Source organism: Chenopodium album, chromosome 25, assembly GCF_948465745.1.
Source record: "Chenopodium album chromosome 25, dcCheAlbu1.1, whole genome shotgun sequence".
Taxonomy (NCBI): Eukaryota; Viridiplantae; Streptophyta; class Magnoliopsida; order Caryophyllales; family Amaranthaceae; genus Chenopodium; species Chenopodium album.
The window spans coordinates 34,742,031-34,760,909 of NC_137858.1; the positions used below are offsets into that span (position 1 = coordinate 34,742,031).

The following is an 18,879-nucleotide window of genomic DNA, read 5'->3' on the forward strand; positions in this document are numbered from 1 at the left end:
CAAAAGTATCTAAGTTATGCTTAACTTAGTTGCACTTTGTGATCTAATATTATAGTCAATTAATTTTTATGCTAAAAACAATAAAATTAATCGTCTATTAAAAATGATTTCCTTATCACAAAGGTTTATATGTGGCTAGCTACATGGTGTAGCCACTTCACATAATCACATATAAACAATTATTTAAGCAAATGAGGTTACCTTAACTTAGGTAGGTTACTTAAATGAGAAAAAAAAAGTTACTCTAAGTGAAAATTATTCTTTCATTTTTTACTCGAATGAATAAATAGGGTTACTTATTTCTAAATTACTTGATTTCACCAGTATAATAAATTACAAAAAGTTGATTTTTCTTTTTTTTGGAAATTAAATTGATAAGAACAAATCATCCCAAGCCGTACCTTCAACAAAGGCTAATTGTTCATCAAAATATTGATATTTAATTACCGCTCATGGATATACACATGATCTATAATTAGCTGCATGTACTTTGGTACTCGAATTTGTATGAAGTTTTGAACAGCTATTCTAAAGAAAGACTTTCTCACAGATATCAGACTTTCTCACAGATATCATCAGCGAAATTTCAATTAACATCAAAATTCACATCCACTCTTTGGGGGAAAGGAATTGATAGTATTTCACAAACTGACTGAAGACGAGCGCACCTCAAGCAGAATTATCCTGAAGACGGCGACGCAAATCGCAGCGAAGCATTTCCACAAATTGCTACAAAAGGAAAATGTTGCAGGTAAGCAAAGTGTCATTTAGACCATCCATAGATTTACTTAAAAATAAAAAAAAAAAATGCAACAGAAAATATTAAGTTTAAATTAAACACAAAACAAAATGGATCTACGTCGCAGCAAACAAGACAATGGTTCCTAGTTGGTTCATTATAAAAAGGCACAAGGGACAGGTTGCCTATAGTACAAACCTACTGAATACATACACAAACTGAGGTAGAAGGGATCCTTCCTTATTTTTCAGCACCTCATTTGAGCGATACATGCTTGATAAAAGTCAAATTTTGGTGAACAATTTCAGTTGTTTGCCTCTGGTGCACCTTAGTTCTTAGGTTCGTATTAAATGTTAGCCTGAACCACAACATGGAATGGAATAACCTATGTTAAGAGTATGAGGACTTAAGGGGATGACTGGAATGATCTCTTATTATCATTGCCATGGTTAATTGACCTATAAGTCTAAGGACATAAGGCGTTGACAGGGATGATTACCCTTTTTATCACTACCATGCTTAATTGACTACTTGCCTAAGCAAACGTGAAAGTATATTACTTTACATAAATGCAGGTTAGCAATGTAGAAGGTCAGAGAGATGCTTTACAATTTATTCATTAAAACAAGCTATTGAGATAAACATTAAATAAGTTAGAAGTCTCTCTCGGATGATCCACGTAACCCCCTAGAATAGATGTAAATTAGCTTGCTAGAATACTGACTTTCCTTGGTAGTTATCACGGAAAGAAAAAAAAAAAATTCAACATATACTAGAATTTTGACTTCTTAAGAAAATGCTTGGGAATAATTAATAATAATAAAAAAAATGGTACTTACATTAACAAGGTCTTGATTGCTACACAATTCATCTATAACATTTCTTCCAGTAGTTTCAGCAATCTCAGCAGCATTCTGAGCCATGGAACGAAATATATCTTGAGATGGACTGTGAAGGTCAATCCTCTGTACCGCCTCCTGAATATTATTCTGATAGGTATCAGGAGAAAAAAAAAAATTAAATAAAAAATTGCACAATAATAAGTTCCAAAGAATCATAATTTATGAAAAAAGATCATGACACTAATAAGAACAAAAATCAAAATGCAGCAAGCTCCGACACCTTTACTCTATACAAAAGAAAATATTGTTTCAAAGGTGTGAAGATTTGAAGTGTTCTACCCCACTAGAACCAATAAATGAGCATGAAACCAAATTTTGAAAGGAATAAAGAGCAAACTTCAAAAACTACAAATTTCAACACAATAATAGGAAAAATTCGACTTGGAAGACAAATTCAGATAAAGCTTTTAAACTCATCAAACATTACAAGAACTGAGAGCAAATGCCACATAAATCACAAATATAACAAGTGTTTGTAAAATAATACAAGACTTTTATGGCATAATCTGAAGAGAGAGGGGGGGGGGGGGGGGGGGGGAATCTAAGAAATTTAATTTAATTGAGAACAAGCTCATAAATCACAATTACATGCATGATACAACGCACTGACAACTTATGATTATACTTGAAAGAAGATTTACCTGAGATACTGGACGAAATGAACTGTCTTCTAAACTTCTATCATTAGGCTGTGGCATCAGTTGAGGCATCAAGTTTCGCAGCTGTTCATTCTGGACCGAACCACCACCCAGAACTTGAGAAACAACCGGCATCATTTGCTGAATCATACTAGAGAAATCAAGAGTACCATCTTCACCACTCCCCATGCCAGAAAACATATTCCTCATTTCTTCTGTATCAACTTGTTGAGCAAGTTGGTTGACAGTGTTTCTCATTGCTGGGTTTTGTGTGAACTGTTGTAGCATATTCCTCAGAACATCAGGAGAACCAACCCCTGTCTGCTGAGCAACCCCAGACAGAAGTCCATTTAAAGCTGGACTTTGAAGAAGCTGTGACATGGTGCCTGTCACATCTAACTGCCCATCAGAGCCCTGTGCACTAGTTTGCATGCCAGTCATGGACTGCTCAAATCCTTGCCCAGTCTGCCCACTACTAGGATCAGCTAAGCTACTCCTACCAGCAATGCTTCGAGAAGCAAGAGACTGAAGAATCTGCTGGCCACTGATTCTAGCTTCTTGACTCTGATCAGGACTACTAGAAGTTCCAGCTTCACCACTCACAGGATGCATCTGTAATTGCCGACTTCGTCTCTGATCAAAGAAATAATTAATAATGTCAGAAGTATATCTAAAGCAACATACTATAGTTCCTAACCAAAGAGGAAAAGCTCATAAAACTACAACAAAAATGTCAGAAACTCTAAGTAAACTCACTGCCAACAAAATAAAAGTCATAAGATACCAAGGCATTAGGATTGATATAGCATCATAGACTAACCATCAATCACAATCTGTTACACACTAACATTGTCAAAGCGTCCCAATGTCATTGGCACAGACAAAACGCAAATCTAATGACAGACAGTAACAAGATAGCATCAAAAAAATCCATTCTGCTGTGGATAGAAAAAAAGATAGATTTCTCATCAAAGTTAGTTCATTGACAAACTTTCAAACATTTAGTTGATCCAACATTTTGATCAGCAGAAGATACAAGATAAAATCTTCTGATATTTAATGCACCTTGGGTCTCAACTTCATGTTACTATGAATTAAAACCAGCTGAATTAGACCTGGCAAATGGGTCATTCGGGTCGGGTCTGGGTCACGTCATTTCGGGTCAGCTAACATTCGGGTCGGGTCAATTTTGGGTCAAGTATGTTCGGGTCATATTCGGGTCAGGTCAAAATCTGTTCGGGTTGTTTCGTTTGTGAATCAAGCTCAAATCAATAATTTTATACGTTGTATATATTTTGTTATTGTTTTAACAACACTACCAATTCAGTTTATGAGCTTATCTACGATTAAAGATGAACAATTTGAGTTATTTTTGGCATAAAATATTTTAAGTTCAATTATAAGGTAATCTTAGTTCATGTTATTTCAGGTATTGGGTTAGTTCGGGTCAATTTCGGGTATTGGGTCTGTTCGGGTCAAACAATTCGGGTTTTGGTTCGGGTCAGGATCGAGTCAACTCCATTTCGGGTCGGGTATGGGTCGGGTCGGGTCATTTTTGGGTCATGGGTCTGGTCATCGGGTCTGGGTCAGGATTGCTAGGTCTAGGCATCACCGGATTTATTTCAGCAAAGGTTGAATATAAGGTTGAAGGTCATTGTCTTATATAATAATACATTAATACATAAAGAAGGCTCAGCTAATAATCCAAATTATGGAATAAAGGCTTATGTATCACTCATCAGTTCTTTGGAGCATAAATTGAAAAGATAAGAACATACTCTGCAAGATATATTTTTCTTTACAGGAAAAGGCATGCTGTAGAAATTTTTCTGTAATGAAGCTAACAAATAGCAAGAAAGGTGATATTGCTAGCAAATACTTCAGATGCTGGCATTGACATTCAATATATTGGTTCATCACTCGAGAACGAGAAGTTATCACTTCCTTTCAAATGATTAAGAAACGAGCACTTTACCTTGGGCTGCAGACCTCCACCTAAACCAAGTGGAACTTCTTTGGCACCAGTAGACTTGTCAGCTAGCTCTCCACTTTTGCAACTTGGAGAGCGTTCAGCCAAATACGCAGATTCCTCATTTGATTTTGAAGAATCACTTTGAACATTTTCCCTCCTTTCAGTTGGATCCTAAAACACACAAATAACAAATCAACTTTGATAAAACCTCAAAACTCCTCACATTTTCAAATCTAAACAATGCCAGCGGAAACTAAAATTCCTTTAACAGAGCTCCAGACTAAGGTAGACACTAATGTAAGGAGCTTTAACCATACGATTGCATGAAAGATGTATTTAAAATATTTCAAGGAAAGACACGAGTATAATACATGAGGGTCGTTCCTATTATATTTAATTGATGAAAATTTTAAGATGATTCAACTCAATATCTAGCACATTTTATTGAAAGAGACAGTCAAGAATCATGATACCTTTTCAGCCAGTTGTCCAGATACAGATCCCAGGTGTGATTCATGCGACTCCCCACTACTCTCAGAATGAATGGTTTGAGATGGATCAGTAGTATCAGCATTATCTCCACCTGATCCAGCAGCAGAATTTGGGACAACAGGATTCTCTTGCTGTCCTACAAGTTAAAAAAATAATTAAAAAAGAAAACACCTTTGTACGCCAAGCTTAATACGGACCATTAACAGTACAATAACTAGTATTAAGAAAGTTACCAGGAGTAGTCTGATTGTCTCTGCGCATGTTTTCAAGGAGATTTCTGATCTGGGAATTTACTTGAGAAATAACTGATGAAAATGAAGCAGCATCAGGAGATGAGGATGTGGAAACAACACCTATAGGTTGTGACGTAGTAGGAATTGGGGAAACAGCAACAGCTGCAGTACGAGATGGTACAGTAGCAGCAATAACATTCCTCACAGGGAATACTCGGGTTGCACCAGAATCACCAGAGGCACTAACACCACCACGCTCACCCTGTGCTCCTTCTCCACCAGCAGCTCTTGCACCAACCGCAGAGACTACTGGAGAGAGTGATGTCCCTGTATCATGAGCAATCCCATATTAACCAACCTAGATTATGTTTATGTACTGCAGCAGATCAAAATCTCAAGCAGCCTATTTATAAAATAATAGGAATCTTCTTACCAGCATGTATGTGAATGTTAATCTGCCTGGGAGCACTTCCAATTATCCCGACTGGAACAGAAGTTCCCGTATTTGGAGCAGCAACAGCAGGAGCACTGAAAAGTGGGCTGGTCTGATGGGGAAAAGGCTGCATATATATAATAATAATTAAAATAATTTAATGGAAGACCCTAGCAACATACAACAGCCCTGTCAGCATCCAGCTAAACAAAAAATATTTCAAGCAGCAGCTAAGCTATAGATCCAAGCAATTTACATAGATAAATAAAGAAATACTATAGTCTTATAGACGAACAAAATGTAGCAACTAGCAAGTAGTGGTGGAATGCTTTTGAATGACAATTTTGATCTGAGGCATTCCTTTACAAGCATAAAGCACCAAAAGACAAACAAGCAAACCAGCACTTTAGGAATAACTAATCGACAACTATCATCTCTGAACACATCATTATATCACCAACTACTACTAAAAAAATAAACTTAAAAATATAAAAGTTAGGGCTTGTTTGGCATCATTTTTGGTTTTCAGTTTTCTGTTTTTTTGAAAACCAAAAACAGGAAACAAGAAAAAGGTGTTTCCACTTTTCTGTTGTCAGTTTTCAAAATTATCATGATTTTAATAAGTCTATATAATTTTTGTTTCATTATGTGACATATATAATACACTTTTAAAAAACAAAAAATCAAAAAACAGAAAACCACAACGATGCCAAACGAACCAATAAATTATTTCACTCAATTTTAGCAGAGATCAGCTCCAAAGAAGTAAAACACTAACGTCATAAGCCAGGAAAATAACACCAATTCCGCCCTCTTATCAAACCAGTTTCACTAGAAGAGTCACCATCTTAAAACATAATAATTGAAACAACTAACCTGAACCATTATAGGATTCGGTCCCGATGGTGATATGTAGACTGCATGTCCAGCATTAACCACAGCCTCTGCCTGTAAACCAAACCAAGAAAAATGAGGATAAAGCACTCTATCAATTAAATTTGTAATATCAGCTAAGTGTATATGATTGAGAGCACGTACAGGAGACTGCCCCATTCGCAACATTAATATGGTCCGACCAAGTTCTAGCAAAAGAGCACCTAAATGCTGCATTGTTAGACCTACTTGTACTGACTCACTCTGGATCTGACTCCTCACAGAAGCATCAGTTGATCCAGATTCTTGCTCCAACCGTCCTGCAATGTGCTAAATGCATACAATTGCAACAAACTGGTATCAGCATAACAAGTTGGATTTCATAGAAAGAAGGCAAACATGTCACATCTATAATCATCACTTCATCAGTTTATCAATCTTGCACATAGATATACAGAAACTTAGCAAACAACAAATCAAGAGAAGGCAAGAAACAACCAGTGCCACAACGATTGAATTTCATCAAAAATGTAATTCAAAAGTTCACAAAGCCAAAAAGATAAAAATCAGTGTCAGTATGTAATTACAATACAAACACATCGACATCACACAAGATGACATTCTTCACATGGCTTGCAAAGAAAGTTGTATGGAAGAGGGAAACAACAAGCTTCCTTAGGAAATAGCTAGAGAGAACTGAGAGCAGCAAGGGAACGTGATTCAATCCTCAAACTTAAATCAGCTGAAGCTGCGTATTTGGCACATCTAGAATACAAATCAAGGAAACAGACATCCAGAAATCACTGCAACCTAAAGTTCTGCGTGGGGTGAGTGGATGAGAGAGAGAGAGAGAGAGGGGGGGGGGGGGGGGGGGCTAAAAATATATTCTATGATATTACAACCCATAATGACTTATGCTATTAATTTTCTCACATTTTTGTTTCCAGGGAAGCTCGATGGATACCATCTCATCCAAAATCCAATAATAAAGAACACAAGTGATATGTGTGCTTTAGGAGACAGTGGATCCATTATGTGGAATCTTTCATCCAATGTATGGATAATTTAGAATTTAAAATGTTAAATGTGTGTTAAGCTGCTCACTATCACATAATTAATTGTTTTACTATCTACATGAAGCATCATCCTAGTAGGTAATAGCATGTTTTTAATAGAAAAAGTAAAGGGAAACACAAATGTGTATGGTGAAGTGATGAGCTATTTAAAAGCCAACATTGTAGTCCATAAATGTTTAGAAATCAAAATAAGACAATATATCACTACAATCAGCCACCTTCTTCATTGAAAAATCTTACATCTTTTAATCAACTTAGCCCACGACACTAATCTATTCTCAATAAGAAAAAATATACTAGTATATGCAACTTTAAGCAAACAAGAGTACTAAGGTATGCAGCGTACAGAAAGTGATGCAGCAGCTAGACCACTCAGAAGCCGTTCTGCACGTCTCAAAACTATGCTTAACGCTTCGGGTGTAGGCAATCCTCTGGAATTCGAGGGTAATTCCGTAGCTGGTTGATCTGCCAGGCCACTTGGAGATACAGAGGGTTGATATCCTACAGTTATGATGAGATAAGGTTAACAAGGAAAACCAAAATGGAAAAATAGAAAGAAACGATTCAGCAAAAGGTCTTTTGAAATGTCACCATTTTGAGAGAGAAACCCCTCCATGCGACTTATAAACTCAGAAAGTGTGTTGAGTGAATCTGGAATTGGCTGAGACACCAATTATAACAAGCAAGATTATATAGGCTATAAAAATAAAATACGTAGTAATAATAATAAAAAGCAAAGTAACGAGCGATAAAATTAAACAGGCACAAAAAGATAGCGCAAACAGAGAAACCAGTACCATGTTTAGTGAAGGTGGTGGGATTGAGATTCCGGCTAAGGGAACATGGAATGGTTGACTCAAGAATGGCTGCCCAAACTGTGTTTGATTGCCAGCTTGGCTTTGACTCCCATTGCCACCTTGGCTTTGTTCTGTATCATTTCCCTGAGGAAGTGGGCCAGAAGGATTTGCCTACAGTTAAAACAGAAAAATCAACTAACTTTTCAAATTAATCATGCACTATGACATTACATATAAAATTATATTCCATTTGCATTTCAGTCAGTCACATCGCTGAACGTGGCTATTAATTAAAAGTATTGCAAGACCTAGTACAAGAACAGGACACAAGAGCTACCACCTAATTGGCACTGAGACAAGGAAAGAGCGGAAAGCCTGGTGTGAAGGCTTTGTAAGTTGCTGCTCCTCATCCCAACTATCTTGTCTCCCTTATCAAACTTCTAATGTTGTATTCATTTCAAGCCTCCACGGAGTCCACCCCCCATCTTTCCGATATGTACTTATCCCTCTACCTTCATTCCTTTCCGCCCGCCCCTCTAATTCAATTTTGGATGGAGCTGGTTTTGTGTAGTGCTAGTGTAAAACAAGGAGATGCTTATGATGATTCTATGTAAGTAGAATATAGTAAAAAGAGTTTGGTATCTCAAAGTAGTAAATCTGGTGACCGAGCCACCGAGGTGGCATGTGTGTTTTCTAGATGTCCATGAAGGATAACGAATATTTGTTAGCCACTGTGAGTCCAAGGCAAAAAAAACAAAAAAAAGTTACCAATTCACCATTGTTTTCTCATTTGTTTTCTTGGATTCTTCTTTTTAAACCCCAAAGGACAAGCTTAATTACTTAGATCATGCATAACAAGCTCCAGAAATCGAGTTGGATCACATTGTCCCACAATCGTCGGCCAACCTCCCAAGGGTGAGCAATTCATGTATAAACCTATACCCTCCTCTCTAAACAAAAGACCAAGACACATTATCAAAACTATTACACAAAGCAAGGTCGCAAGGATACTCTCAAGAATTATATGCAAGGAGCTGGAACTAGCCACCCAATTGCGAAGAGCTTGGATCAACTTCTGAATGCCCATGTCCAGTGCAAGCTGCACCCCAAAATCAACTTCTAGATCACAATCTTTTTTTTCTCATTTTCAATCACCATTTTCCCAATTTGTTTAACCAAAACCACTCTTTCAATCATTTTTCTTAGGGTTTTCATTTGAATAAGATGGCATGAAAATGTCTTTAATCTTATAGTCTGAGATTGTGAAGTTACAAGTACTCAACCAGTCAACCATTAATGATGATAGCAATTTAAGATGAGATCAGAATAAATAATCAGGTGAGGAAGAAAGAAAAGGAGAGATAATTGTCAAAAAAAATCTTCCATTTCATTCCAAATGAATGTGATTATCTCAAAAGGAGAAAATGAATAATAAATGCTAGCAAATTAATAAACGGAGAGAGCGACGTGCTCAAAATGAGCCAACCTTCGCGTAATGAGGGTACAATCTCATCTTTGCCCCCTATTTTTTCAAAACCGTCCCTTCACAAGCTTAAAAGTTGGTACCAAGTTTTAGAAGGTGACTTGCTACGTGTCACCTTCTAATTGATCCTGTTTTTTTAATTAGCAAATGTTTTTGCATGAGAATGAGGTATTTTATTGTAAGGGATGGAGGAAGAAGACTTTTGTGGAGGACTGTACAGAATAATCACTTTTGGTTCATGTAGCTGACCCTATTTATGGGATTAAGGCTTTGATTGATGATTGAATTGAATTAAAAAAAAAAAAAAAAAATTCGACAACCAACCTTGTCCCACGCCACCCTCCCTTCTCGTTCCTCCACCTGAATGCCACCCCCTTCCCCACCCCCGCCATCTCGTAATTTATACTTACAGAACAACATAGTCATATTGGATCTTATTAGATTTGTCCCAATGATAACAAATGGGAAAAACAAAAATGTCGCAAGTATAAAATAGATATATGAATGAAAGTGTAGGCACAAAAATTTTATGTAAGTGCCACATCTGATCATATATAGGTAAAAAGTCAAAATATTGCCTTAGGTTTATTTGACTATTAATTAAATTCAATTAAATTAGCCCATTTTAATTATTTTAATTAAATTGTTTATTTAATAGTGAAAACCAACTAATGGGTTAAGCTTTTATAAATGAGTCGTGATAACCAAGTCAAAAGCCTAACTCCAATATACATCAAACCCTACCCTAGGGTACCATCACTCTATAAATAAAGCTCTCTCTATTTTATTTAGGGGGAAGAGGAAAACAATTAGAATAAAAATACAAAAAAAGCCTCACAAATAGTCTAAACCTCTCCGGTGAAAACCTCTCATCAAATACTCTAACCCTTTCTAGAGAAAATATCTCAAAACCTAGAAGATCATTCGATGTGTCGTTTTACTCTAGAAGATCACCCGTGGAAGAGATCAAGCCTCAACGCGAAGGAAAGGACTTCAAATCATCAAGAACATCGAAAATCAGTTCAACCTTGACATCAAATGGTCATTAATAGAGATCAGCCCTCAATCAAGAATTCAGGTCAAAGGTCTAAATCAACGTAAGTCAAAGTTCTGCGTCAAATCTTCGAGATCAAGCTTCGACGGCCCTTGTTCGTGAATTACGTCAAAGTCAAGGTGAAGATCGAATCAGAGGATCAAAATTAGAGGTTGAACACAAAATAATCAAATTAATAAAATTAACATTTTTGTTTCATTCATTTTAAATCTACATTTTGTAAATTTAAAATTTGTGTTTACATAAAATATGAAATTTTAATCTTATTACCGAGTAATATTTAGGTATCATACTATAATACAATTACTAATAAGGAAATTATCATACTATTACTATATTTAGGTAAAATACTATCACAATATTATTATACCTGATAATATAATTGTTACTATAATAACTAAAAAGGAAATTATCATTTCAAAATAGCTAATTCAGTGTCAATTAATACACTTAATACTAAATTCAGTCACTTAATTTAGTACAACGGTATACCTCCGATCCATTTTTTACTTTAAAGTTTACACTATACCTTTTAATGCTTGCCAATGCAAATTTTTTATTATAAATATTCTACCGTTCCTTTCATTTTTAGTTTTTAGACTTTACCTTTTTGTTTTTATGCTTGCCAATGTAAACGTTTAATCATAATTCTCCCTCCATTCTTTATAGCCTACTCACTTGCTTTAATTTATTTTAAATCTACCACATATACAATCTTACCCCTTTTACCCAACAATTATAAAACATTTTCACACTCTCTCTTATTTTATCCACCTTTATCTTACACCCACCAATCTTTTGCATTCTCTCCTTTACTTTATCCTACTTTATCTAACCACCATTCTTTTTTAAAAAAATATATTTGGCATGAAGTAACTTTAACAAATTTAACCCCCAGCTTACTAAGCAACTCAAAAGATGATATCTTCCTGGCCTAAACATTTCATCTATATAAATTAAGTGTGTCTCGAGCAAAGTTATCAAAATCGGGATTCTACTTTGAATCGGTGGGTGGGGTAGAATCGAATTGGTAAAATCGAATCGTAGAATCGTACGATTCTACCAAATGTAAAATTGGGCTTCAAAATGTTACAAATGACTACATACATAATTTTATAGCAATGAGAATGATAATAATATATATTGTTAATAACATAATAGTGACATACAAACATAAAATAGTTTTTCAAGTAATTTCTCATGCACATAACTCAAACAATACACTATAAACTATAAAGTCGGATTATTGGTACACATTCTTAACCATGAGAGTACACGACAGTTGTTAAATTATGAAAAAAATAATGTTGTTGACTCGTAAACTTGTTTTCCCTAGACCCATGAATAATAAAAAAAATCCAATAAAGATAGAAAACTAAGTGGCAAGTTAGTTCATTTAACGAGATAGCTAAAGAATGACAACTAGAACAAACTCATGTTATAAAAGTGTTTTTTATATGCCCAACGTTGAGTGCATGAGACTCATGAATACATTCTCATGCCCAAGATATAAATGGTTGGATAGAATCTTAAAAGCTATTTAAATTAATGTTTCATAAGCTTTATTATGATTTAGATTGAATAATATGTAAGTACTCAAGTTAGTTTCAACTATGACACCCTTACACTCTTTACTCTATAACATAAAATATATAAATGATAAAGGTACGAAACCAATTTTATCAGAAAGTAGACTTCAAGAGCTTTCCAATGATATATTATAAGCCTAATTCCGACTTCGAAATCAAAAGTTATGGGTTTCCAAAAATCAGGTTTTTTGTAGGAGTAGAATCGGTAGAATCAGTATAGAATCGTAGAACCGGTACTGATTCCACCGATTCTAACCGATTCTACCGATTCTATGAGCGATTCTACAACATAACGATTCTACTAGCGATTTACATCGTTTAGGTGGATTAGTATTGTAGAATCGTACGATTCTACGATCTGAATCGCGATTTTAATAACATTAGTCTCGAGTATCACCATATAAGTAAACCCTTATAGCCAATGATAGGTTCTAAAACTTCTAATTTATAAATGCTTGTCAAAGATAAGTGGATTGCAATATTTCATAAATTTTAGAACTATCAGCAGGGAGATTATACAAGCTCAAAGAAGGGGAAAATAATGAAAATTTAATATTTTTAGAAGTGACTATGTCCCTCATATTACTTACAATCTTACTTGTCATCGACATCATAGTATGTCACAGATCTTAATATATTACTATAATACTACGTATGTAGTTAGGTACTACCCCCCATTTCACAATGTCCTTGAAAAATACTTTTTGCATAAGAATTAGATGAAGATGAGTGAATACATGTAAATTGTCATTCGGTGTAGGATAGGAGAATAAAATTTGAATATCATTACCAAAAATGAAAAAAGAAAAAGTGTAAAGGGCTAAAATAAGTTGCCAAATGAGGGAGAGTAAAAATAAGAAGGAACAAAAGTAATATTATGCTTTTTGAAATTTAATAGGTCAATTGGCTTAGAACAATACCAACCATCAATGACGTGTGTAAAATAATACGAATTTTACTGTTTGCTATTAGTGGTACCACCTTTTGTACTATATGTACAAAATAGTACGTTGATCACTGAAAGTATTGCGAGCTGTCTATATTTATTATTATTTTTTTGTTATTAATTTTCTGCTTTCTTTTCAAATTTTATATAATGTTAACAATTTCCTTTACAGTACCATCTAAATTAATAATATCCCACACCTTTGTTAGGCTTTTTTTTTAATTGTCAATATGTATTAATTTTTTTTTTTTCAAAATACATGTAGTAATTTTTACTATCACATAGTAGTAAATAGGGTATTTAAATGCATTATTATTTTGACATAATTAGTTTAAAAAATCCAAAAAAAAAAATCCCCACATTGTTTTGGTCGGTGAATGTGGGGAATTTTGAATTTTTGAAACAATTTTTTACACTATTTATATCAACATAACAATCCATTTATATACCTTATATACTATTGTGTGATAGAAGAAATTAATACAAGTACTTTGAAAAAAAAATATTTAAACACATATAAACAATTCAAAAAAAAAAAAAAAAGAAGTCTAACAAAGAGGCGAGGCATTATTAATTTGGATTAAAAAGAAAATTGTTAGCATAATATATTAATATGTATTTTGAAAATAAAACATAAAATTAATAAAAAAAAATAATAATAACTATAGATAGAATAATATTCCTCGCAATACTTTTTGGGTAACTGGCCCTCGAAATACTTTTTGGGTAACTGGCGTACTATAGCAAGTAGTTGAGTTCGTATTATTTTGCACCCACCGTTAATAGTTGGTATTATTTACAATTTTCCAATTTAATATTGTATTAATATTACAAATTGAAAAGCAATCACTTTGTGCCATATTAGTTTATACACTTTCTTTTTTTCCACTTGTCCTATATCAGTTTTTACAATTACATTTTAGTTCAAGACCCCATTATTATTTTACTACAGCCATTTTTCCAATATCAAAATTAGGGTTCTAACACTCTCACATTGAATAAAAGATACTCCAAAACCATTTATCAAATTAATACCACGCTATTTCCTTCCACATCTACCTTTGTAATAAAATTACAATAATACAAACAACTTATCACCTCATACATGGAATGATAAATGGCACACCTTATTCTTACCCAATAAACCCTAGCCTCAGGGCCGATATTGGACATTAATAGTAGTTGCTATATTTATTTGTGATTGTCATTCTGTTTTACTTTTGATATATTAGACTCCACCACTTGTAACCCATTAGAATTTAAAAACAAAAGTAATATCATTGATTATCATTAATATTCAAGAATAGACCACAAAATTGCACTCAACCAGTTTAACTGGAAATTGTAAACTAAACTGCTAAACTAGGATCTTTAGACCTATCTACATCTATTTACATATCATCCAATTGTCACATGATTCTTTATTGCTAGAAATTGTTATGATCACCAAATAGTTAAATTAATTTCTTAATGTAAAAGATACTACTGTTTAGCTCATAACCCTTGTAATTATTATCCCTTTGCCAGAACGGTTCCTGACATAGGTCATCATCAGCAATGCATTGCAAAGAGCCAAAGATGTATTAAAAGTAAAGGATTTCATACAGAATATACATAAACTCATGAGAATCATATACAAACAGATAAAAAAAAAAAAAACAGATAAAAATTCTCACAGCAGCAGTGTTTGGAGCACCAAATGTAGCATTTGTAGTTTGATTGCCAACACCTAATGAATTCAAAACTGCTCCAATAACCTACAAAAGAAAGAGCAGATTTTTTTGTAAACTTCTTGATTACTAACCAAAAGAGAGGGGAAAAAGGCAATGTAAACACAGTATACATTCCACTATTATTTAGATTATACGCACCCGACTGAGATCAGAAGCACCTCCTTCACCTTGATCACCAACATTGAGGGTACCAAGAACAACACTATGGGAAATTTGACCAAAACGATTCCGAGGAAGCCCAGCACTACCATCGATTCCTTATAATACATAAAAAAATATAAAATAAAAAAACAAAAAGTGAACCGACAATGTTGGTCATGCTTCATAGAGATACACTCTTCCCACGAAATACAGAAAGAATATGTAGGATGCAGAATAGAATAACATTACATACCTTGAGTGCCAATGTTACCAGCAGCATCAGTAGAACCAGTACCAGATGAAGTTTGTGGTTGGGTTGGTTGCCTTTCAACTAAATGCAAGGTATCCCCACTTTCCACATCTAAAAATAGTCAAGGAAACACCATAGCAGAAGATATATTAACTCAGCAACACAAATTAGATTCCGACGACAAGGCCACAACGAACTCTTCAACACTTGCCTCGCAAGCGATGATGCTAAACATCAAACAGCAGGTCATACATAGAAAGCATAAAGATAGATTTATCAAATTCACACAATCAAATCTCATCTAGACAACAAGAAAAATATGTTTGGATCTATCTAGACAACAAAGGAAAAACACCTCATGGGGATTCTGCTGCTAGCATAAGATGGAATTTTATAGAAACTAGATATTACAACTAATTGCAGGATACGGTACTCAGAGAGTACGTGTTCATCCTTTAAAACCTTTCCCCTGAATATAAGCCGTTGCTGCCCCACAGGAACACCAACTTTATCAGCAATGAGTCCCTTAAATGAGGACACAAGCATCTGAAACATCAAGATTACAAATATATCAGATCACTGCGTATGTATGCTTAATTTTAAAGACCATATTAAGATAACACCTTATATATATAAATAAGCAACATTAACATTCCAGAAATCTAGACTTCTCATTCCATAAGCCATTTTGGAAAAAGAAAAAATTAAAATTGAACAACCACCATTCTATAATTTTGACAGAAAGAAATAATTCAAATAGAGTCAATCTTACATGATAACAAATCAACAATCAATTTGTTACTGAATACGACACACTTATTCTGGTCTTGCAGCCAACTCAAATAGCTGAGAATAGTTTTACTGGGAACGTGATACAAATTCCAGCTTCGTGAACCAAATTTGTGCAATCAAAACACAATTCTATTCAGTGAACCTCACATGTTTAACAAACTTTAAGACCCAAATAGCCAAGTCACTACAGGTAGCGTTATCCTCTTATTCATGTATCATGAAATGTATCGTACTTCGTACCACAAACCATATAACATTGCTTCCAAATCAATATATACATATAAAAATTAGCAACCAACCTAATACCTTTTCTAGATAATTACATACATAATTACATAAGATAGTGTATTTACTGATGTTATAAATGTGCAAGCTCTTGCAAGACTGGCATAAAATACTTTCAATTCATGAGCAAGAAAAGGTGCGTAGAATTTAAGAAAACCTTCCGTTTCACATAATTATACTCCACACAACAATCTTGAAACCCTCCACTCCAGCCGTTCTCAAAATAAGTTTTTCAAAGGTGAGACAAATAAGTACACAATAAGCTTTGCCAGATATAGAATATAGAGTAAAACTTACCTGAATTATCATTAGTCCTAACCCCAAAATAAGATTTACAGCCAAGCCTTAATAAACTACATGATGAAGACTATCGATGCAAAATCATCAAGTAGATGTTTTTCCAAAAGAATCTTTTCAAGCCTACAGTCAGGTTTTGTATTTGATTTTACAAAAATAATTCTATGTCCACATTGATTCGTTAAGTTAGTTTAATAATGACAGTATTTCAAAACCTATAGCTAAGACAACATTGAAATAACACGATGAGATCTCAATATTTAAATTTTTTAACTTGGAATGTAGAGTCATAAAGCGCGATGATGACATGTAGATAAACATTCCTTTCCCCAGAGAAAAAATTAAGTTAACAGGAAAATAAGCAAGAAGAGTAAAAAGAGGTCAAGATGAAAACAGTTAAGACACCTACATTCTTGTCGACCTGAAAATTATACATCTGAGAGTCCAAAGTCTTGATGTTGAGATCCAAAGTTGAATCAGGCGCGCCACTTGTGCTGGCACCCTCTGTAGATGGCTGCTCCGCCATTATAGTCTACAACGCAAATGGCACCATAACAATTAATCAACTTGCACAAGCTATATAATGATCATGGATATCCAAGACAACCTAAATGCGCACACGACAACAATAGTTCCAGGCGCCAAACAATCGCTTAAAGCATAAATAGACGCTCGAATAACAGATAGAGCAACAACAAATTTCGAGCCATATGTTAGACAAAACCTAAGCCCGACCCTGAGCAAGGGCGGGAGAGGCGGCCGCCGTAAACCGGAGGAAATGAAGTCCATTTTCATGGTAAGGGTCATATAAACCTAAGCCAGCAACACATTAGCAATCAAACTAGATTCAATTATCAAATTAGGTTCCAAAAATCAAGTTAAATTCTACTTGATTAGACATTTGAACACCAAAATTCTGGCAAAAAGATCGTCAGTTATAATCATTCATAAATTGAGTATTTCTAACCAATAATTCAATAATTAAAATAAGAAGAACCCTAAATTGACTATACTGACGATCAAATGAAAAATTAACACTAGATTGTGAAATTAATGTTCGATGATTAAAAGCAAACACATTTTACCTTTAACTCAAAAGCTGGTTGAATGGAGGAGATGGAGGAGAGAAAGCTTAGAAGCAGCTTTAATGGAGATATCAGAGTACGCTTCAATGGAGGGGGGAGAGAGAGAGAGAGAGAGAGGGGTGAAGCGAGACAGAAGAAACGTGAAAAAGGGTCTTCCGGGGAAAAGGAAAATATAGATCTATTAGGACCAAATTTAATCAAGGACACCCATAATAATGTCAGTACAAAATAAACTAAATGCAGGAATTTATTATTAATATGGAAATAATAAAAGACTAAAATATCTTTATTCAATTTTTATAACCCAATATACCTTTTCAACTTGAACGTAAAATTCAACTTAAAAAATCTCCATTTCTAATCCCGTGAAATTTTGCTAATCCCACAAATTTATGCTAATCCCACAAAATTTACATTTATCATCCCTCCCATCTAAGGTAATTTATATGCATAATTTCGTTCTTATTTTTTTATATATAATAATTTTTTATATATAATATTTCGTTCTTTTTTTAGGGGGTTACTGTTGACCCCCCGGAAAACTGATCCGGGGGTACTATTAACCTTAGGAAATCTCAACCAAGGGGTACTATTGACCCCCGAAAATCTCAACCGGGGGTACAGTTGACCCCCGGAAATCTCATCTGGGGGGTAATGTTAACCCCCCGGATTCTTATCCGAGGGGTACTGTTAACCCCCGGAAACACATCCCGACACCCTGTTATGCCCCAAATTAAATGATCCTTACAATACGGAAATTTTATTTTGTTTGATTTTTCATCTATAAATTAGATTTTGTGGGGGGAAAAAATTACAGCACATACCTCAAAAAAATCGTCGTCTTCATTAATGTCCATGAATTTGTATAATATTGAATATTACATAGGATGAAAGGTTGAATACGTTAGAACGTGGTTGTAAATTAAACGGTAGGGATGATTATATAGTTAGGATAGTACAGGATTAAATCAAAACAAGGGCAAAATTGGAATATAATGTTTTTAAAAAATTAACTTATTCTGCATTTAGGTAAAATTGTGCCTACATTTAGTATCTCCCTTAAAAAAAT

General features: G+C 34.4%; 1 protein-coding gene across 2 annotated transcripts; it reads right to left on the reverse strand.

Moving 5' to 3' along the window:
- Positions 1–402: 402 nt before the first annotated feature.
- LOC145613421 (uncharacterized) lies at positions 403–17,995 on the reverse strand. Of its 2 annotated transcripts, none has more exons than XM_081668522.1 (18): positions 17,811–17,995; positions 17,135–17,257; positions 15,780–15,897; positions 15,355–15,462; positions 15,099–15,217; positions 14,904–14,984; positions 8,156–8,326; positions 7,950–8,019; positions 7,705–7,859; positions 6,448–6,612; positions 6,286–6,357; positions 5,410–5,536; positions 4,977–5,303; positions 4,725–4,879; positions 4,255–4,422; positions 2,283–2,912; positions 1,579–1,716; positions 403–729 (listed from the first exon to the last, which is right to left on the reverse strand). In XM_081668522.1, exons 2-18 carry the CDS (start codon positions 17,249–17,251, stop codon positions 670–672), a joined length of 2,781 nt encoding a protein of 926 aa, XP_081524648.1. In that variant the 5' UTR covers positions 17,252–17,257; positions 17,811–17,995; the 3' UTR covers positions 403–669. The 2 variants fall into 2 exon arrangements, with proteins under 2 accessions (XP_081524648.1, XP_081524647.1); XM_081668521.1 differs by having other exon boundaries at positions 1,579–1,728; positions 17,811–17,994.
- Between the last annotated feature and the right edge of the window lie 884 nt (positions 17,996–18,879).

Coding starts and splice junctions, on each gene's coding strand:
- LOC145613421 (XM_081668521.1), bottom strand. CDS start 17,251: ATGGCGGAGCAGCCATCTACAGAGGGTGCCAGCACAAGTGGCGCGCCT. Junction 6,613..7,704: donor TAGCTGCTGCATCACTTTCT/GTACGCTGCATA, acceptor GTATGCATTTAG/CACATTGCAGGACGGTTGGA. Junction 5,537..6,285: donor CGAATCCTATAATGGTTCAG/GTTAGTTGTTTC, acceptor ATATATATGCAG/CCTTTTCCCCATCAGACCAG.